Source organism: Mauremys mutica, chromosome 1 (genome assembly GCF_020497125.1).
Source record: "Mauremys mutica isolate MM-2020 ecotype Southern chromosome 1, ASM2049712v1, whole genome shotgun sequence".
NCBI classification, from domain to species: domain Eukaryota; kingdom Metazoa; phylum Chordata; order Testudines; family Geoemydidae; genus Mauremys; species Mauremys mutica.
The window spans coordinates 369,786,843-369,791,671 of record NC_059072.1 but is presented as its reverse complement, the minus strand read 5'-3'; the positions used below and the strand labels follow the sequence as shown (position 1 = coordinate 369,791,671).

At 48.3% G+C, this 4,829-nt stretch overlaps 1 protein-coding gene across 1 annotated transcript; it reads left to right on the top strand.

The window, feature by feature from the left end:
- Positions 1–3,305: 3,305 nt before the first annotated feature.
- Positions 3,306–4,253, top strand: LOC123364339 (olfactory receptor 52M1-like). The gene has a single exon (XM_045006386.1). It carries the CDS (start codon positions 3,306–3,308, stop codon positions 4,251–4,253), a length of 948 nt encoding a protein of 315 aa, XP_044862321.1.
- The last annotated feature ends 576 nt before the right edge of the window (positions 4,254–4,829 follow it).

The following is a 4,829-nucleotide window of genomic DNA, read 5'->3' as shown; positions in this document are numbered from 1 at the left end:
CAAAGATGCTCTTCCCTCTTTTCGTGAGGTGGAGCCCATCTCTGCCTAGCAATCCTTCTTCTTGGAAGACCATCCCATTGTCAAAGAATCCAAACCCTTCTCTCCAACACCCTCTGCGTAGCCATTCGTTGATTTCCACGATTCGACGGTCCCTACCCAGGCCTTTTCCTGCCACAGGGAGGATAGACGAGAACACCACTTGCGCCTCAAACTCCTTTATCCTTCTTCCCAGAGCCACGTAGTCTGCAGTGATACGCTCAAGGTCATTCTTGGCAGTATCATTGGTGCCCACGTGGAGAAGCAGGAAGGGGTAGCGATCCGAGGGCTTGATGTGTCTCGGCAGTCTCTCCGTCACATCGTGAATCCTAGCCCCTGGCAAGCAGCACACCTCTCGGTTTTCCCGGTCAGGGTGGCAGATAGATGACTCAGTCCCCCTGAGGAGAGAGTCCCCGACCACCACCACCCTCCTCCTCCTCCTCTTGGGAGTGGTGGTCGTGGAACCCCCATCCCTAGGACGGCGCATCTCATGCCTTCCAATCAGTGGAGTCTCCTTCTGCTCTGTTCCCTCAGGTGCATCATCCACTCCACTCTCTGCACTAGTACCTGCAGAGAGGACATGAAAACGGTTGCTCACCTGTATCTGTGTTTCTGGGACGTGGATGTTTCTGGTACTCTTTCCCCTTCTGGAAGTCACATGCTGCCACTTATCCTCGCTGGCCTTCTGTCCCCACTGCGTAGCCTGCTCTAAATCTTCAGAACATTGTGCCCGCTGCAGCTGATCCTGACGTCTATCCAGGAAATCCTCTTTTTCTTTTATGGAACGCAGGGTTGTTATTCGTTTCTCCAGACCTTGAATCTTCTCTTCCAAGATGGAGATCAGCTTGCACTTTGTACAGACAAAGTCGCTCCTATCCTGTGGAAGGAAGACGAACATGGCGCATCCTGTGCAGGTCACAACGGCGGATTGCTCAGCATCCATGGTCTCTTCCTTCTAAGAGGTCTCTCCAGGCGAACTCCCAGGCAAACTCCTTCTGTTTGCCTCTCTGCTGTTCGCTGCTCAGCTGGTTCACAGCTGACTGCCTTTTTATAACAGTCAGTCCCAGCTGGAACAAAGCACTCCCAAATCAAACTGGTCAAACAAGCAATCAAACTGGACAGTCTCTAAGGAAAAGGATAAATGGACACTAATCAGATATTAGCAATGGCAATATACAAAAACCTGTAGGAGAACACTTCAACCTCCCTGGCCACACAATAGCAGATCTTAAGGTGGCCATACTACAGCAAAAAAACTTCAGGACCAGACTTCAAAGAGAAACTGCTGAGCTTCAGTTCATCTGCAAATTTGACACCATCAGCTCAGGATTAAACAAAGACTGTGAATGGCTTGCCAACTACAGAACCAGTTTCTCCTCCCTTGGTTTTCACACCTTTACTGCTAAAACAGGGCCTCATCCTCCCTGATTGAACTAAACTCGTTATCTCTAGCTTGCTTCTTGCTTGCATATATATACCTGCCCCTGGAAATTTCCACTACTTGCATCCGAAGAAGTGGGTATTCACTCACGAAAGCTCATGCTGCAAAACGTTTGTTAGTCTATAAGGTGCAACAGGATTCTTTGCAGCTTTTACAGATCCAGACTAACACGGCTACCCCTCTGATACTTGATACCTTTCAGTGAGGTGGGCTACCTATGCTGATAGGAGACCCCTTGTCATCGGTGTAAATAGTGTCTACACTGAAGCAGTATGGCAGCACCAATGTAGCGTTTTTAAGTGCAGACAAGCCCTCAGGCAGATCTTCAAGAAAAGCATCCAGTCTGGGTTGGCAGAGTTGGAAACTGGAGAATCCATCACTTCCCTTTGCAGTTTGTTCCAAAGGTTAATCATCCTCAGCACTAAATACTTGGCCCTTATTCCCAGCTGGCATTTGGCTGGCTTCAGCTTCTAGCCACTGGGTCTTGCTCGGCCTTTCTCCGCTTTACCAATCATTCCCCTGCTCCAACTCACCAACCCCCTGTTTATGCATCCAAGGGTCACATCAGCCCTTTTGGCCGCAGCATTGCACTGGGAGCTCACAATGAGCTGGGTGTCCACAATGACCCTAAATCCATTTCAGGGTCCCTGCATTCCATAATACGATGCTCTAGTCTCTGGGTACAGCCTACATTGCTTGTGCTGTGAGAATAACTTTTCATGTGACTGTATTAAAACAGTGTGTTCGTATGAGCCCAGCTCACCAAATGCTCCAGCTCAATGGGTGTGCCAGCCCTGGCCTCCTCATTGTAACCACACTGCCAATCTTTGCATCATCCACAATTTTTTTCTGCAGTGATTTTCTATTTCCTTCCAGATCATTGATTAAAATATTCAATAGCATCAGGCCTAGAAATGGTCCCCGCAGAACCCTGCTTTAGAAACACCTCCATTCACCCCCACTGACAATGGCTTTCTGAGATCTGTCAGTTAGCCAGTTTTAATTCCACTTTAAATGTGCTCTACTGGTACTGTAGACTGTTCATTTTTTATCTGAAAGTTTTCCCTACTAAATCCAATGTCTCAGAGGAATTGAAGTTTATTGCATCTGTGCAGTACCCTTGACCAGCCAAATGTGCACTCTCATTAAAGAATGAAATCAGTTTTACTTGGCAAGACCGGTTTTCCAAAAAACATATTATTTACAGGCATCAATTAATTAATTAATAATATTCCTAGACTTTTTTTGATCTAATCCCATACCAGATTTCCTATTGCTTCCTAATCTTGTCAAATCTTTATTTTTTAAATACTTTTCATTTAACACAGGGCTGTCCCCCCCCACAAACACTTTTTTTTGTCTCTGCTGCTGGCAGGTTGCATACTTCCCCTTCTGAATGAGAAGTTTGGTGGATTGGTCAGTTTGTAACTCTGGTGTTCGTAACTCTAAGGTTCTATGTAGATGCTGTTTAACATTCTCCTTGGCAGCTAATGGACTAGAGACTATTTCATCACCTCATGTGATAGGAGCACCTCATACTGCTTCTTTCCAAATGCAGAACAAAACTATTTCTTCAACACATCTACGTTTTTTGCAACATTAAGAAGTTTAAGCCACACCAAGTATGGCTTTTTCCCTGATGTCTTTAACGTCCCTTATCAATTTTCATACCTTCCCATTTGCTATCGGCTGTATCCTTTATAGAGACTGGCATTTGCACTGCGACCATCACCCTAGAGCCTGAGCATGTACAGGAAATCAGGGGAAAGCACAGTAAATGCTGGAGACACCGTTCTGCCTCAGAGTTGGACACCTTCTCCCACACACCATGTCAGATTCCAACACCACTGACTTCACCAACCCCTCCACCTTCATCCTGCTGGGCATTCCTGGCCTGGAGACAGTCCATGTCTGGATCTCCATCCCCTTCTGCACCATGTACGCCATAGCCATCTTGGGGAACTTCACCATCCTGTTCATCGTGAAGACGGAACCGAGCCTCCATGGGCCCATGTATTATTTCCTCTGCATGATGGCTGTCAGCGACCTGGTCCTGTCCACGTCCATCCTGCCCAAAATGCTGAGCATCTTCTGGTTCAATTCCAGGGAGATCAATTTCAGTGCCTGTCTCACCCAGATGTACTTCATTTACTGCTTCTTAGTGATGGACTCTGGAATCCTCATGGCCATGGCTTTTGATCGCTACGTGGCCATCTGCCATCCCCTGAGACATTCCACCATCCTGACAAACCCTGTGGTGGCCAAGATTGGCCTGGCCATGGTCCTGCGCGGTGGCATGCTGATACTGCCCTATCCCTTCCTGGCAAGGCGGTGGCCATATTGTAGAACCAACATCATTGCCCACTCGTACTGTGAGCACATGGCCGTGGTGAAGCTGGCCTGTGCCGACACCCGTATCAGTAGTTACTATGGCCTCATTGTGGGATTCATGGTGACAGGTCTGGATTTGTTTTTTATTGCCGTGTCCTATATCCAGATCCTCAGGGCCATCTTCAGCCTCCCCACAAAGGACGCCCAGCTGAAGACTTTTGAGACCTGTGGCTCCCACCTCTGTGCCATTTTAGCCTCTTACATCCCAGTTCTCTTCTCCTCCATCATGCACCGGTATGGCCACTATGTGCCCCTGGATTTCCACATTCTCATGGCCAACGCAAACCTGCTTGTGCCCGCCGTGCTAAACCCCGTCATCTACGGGGTGAGGACCAAACAGATATGGGACAGGCTGCTCCGGCTCTTCAGTCATAAATGGATGTAAAGTTTTCTCCTGGTGCTCTGGCTCTCAGACCGAGCTCCGTGCAGAGCTGGCAGGTGACAGGGTGCTGGGCCATTTCCCTGAATCACTGACCGGACAGTCAGAGAGACATTAAATCCTTTCCTGACATTACTGCGCTGTGTCAGCCTGACAAATGGGGGAATCGGTCTATGTACAATTCCGTGGGTTGCCACGTCTCTAATTGCTGGTGTCTGGACAACCAACACCCCACCCCTTCCTCACCTCTTCTGCCAAGGCTCCCTCCCTGCTTCGCCTCTTCCCCCCCAAGGCCCCACTACTGTCGCTTGCTCCTCTATTCCCCTCCCCCTGTCACTTGCTGGATTATTTCACCCCTCCCCCCACCCCAGCTACAAGGGAGCCATTTCAGATTTTGGTGGGGGTGGCAACTTTAACCATGATTCCAAAGGCTACTTAAGGTCTTGAAAACTCCAGGTTTTTGGCAGACAACTTAGCAATTAGCTGGCAGGAGCGCTGTGTCTAATTCTCATATAAAAAAAGGGAAATAAAATAAATATTTGACCCCTCACCTCTAATACTATCATGTTCTGACATCTTGTG

Bases quoted from the DNA above. Each gene is read 5' to 3' on its own strand.
- LOC123364339 (XM_045006386.1), top strand. From the start codon at position 3,306: ATGTCAGATTCCAACACCACTGACTTCACCAACCCCTCCACCTTCATC.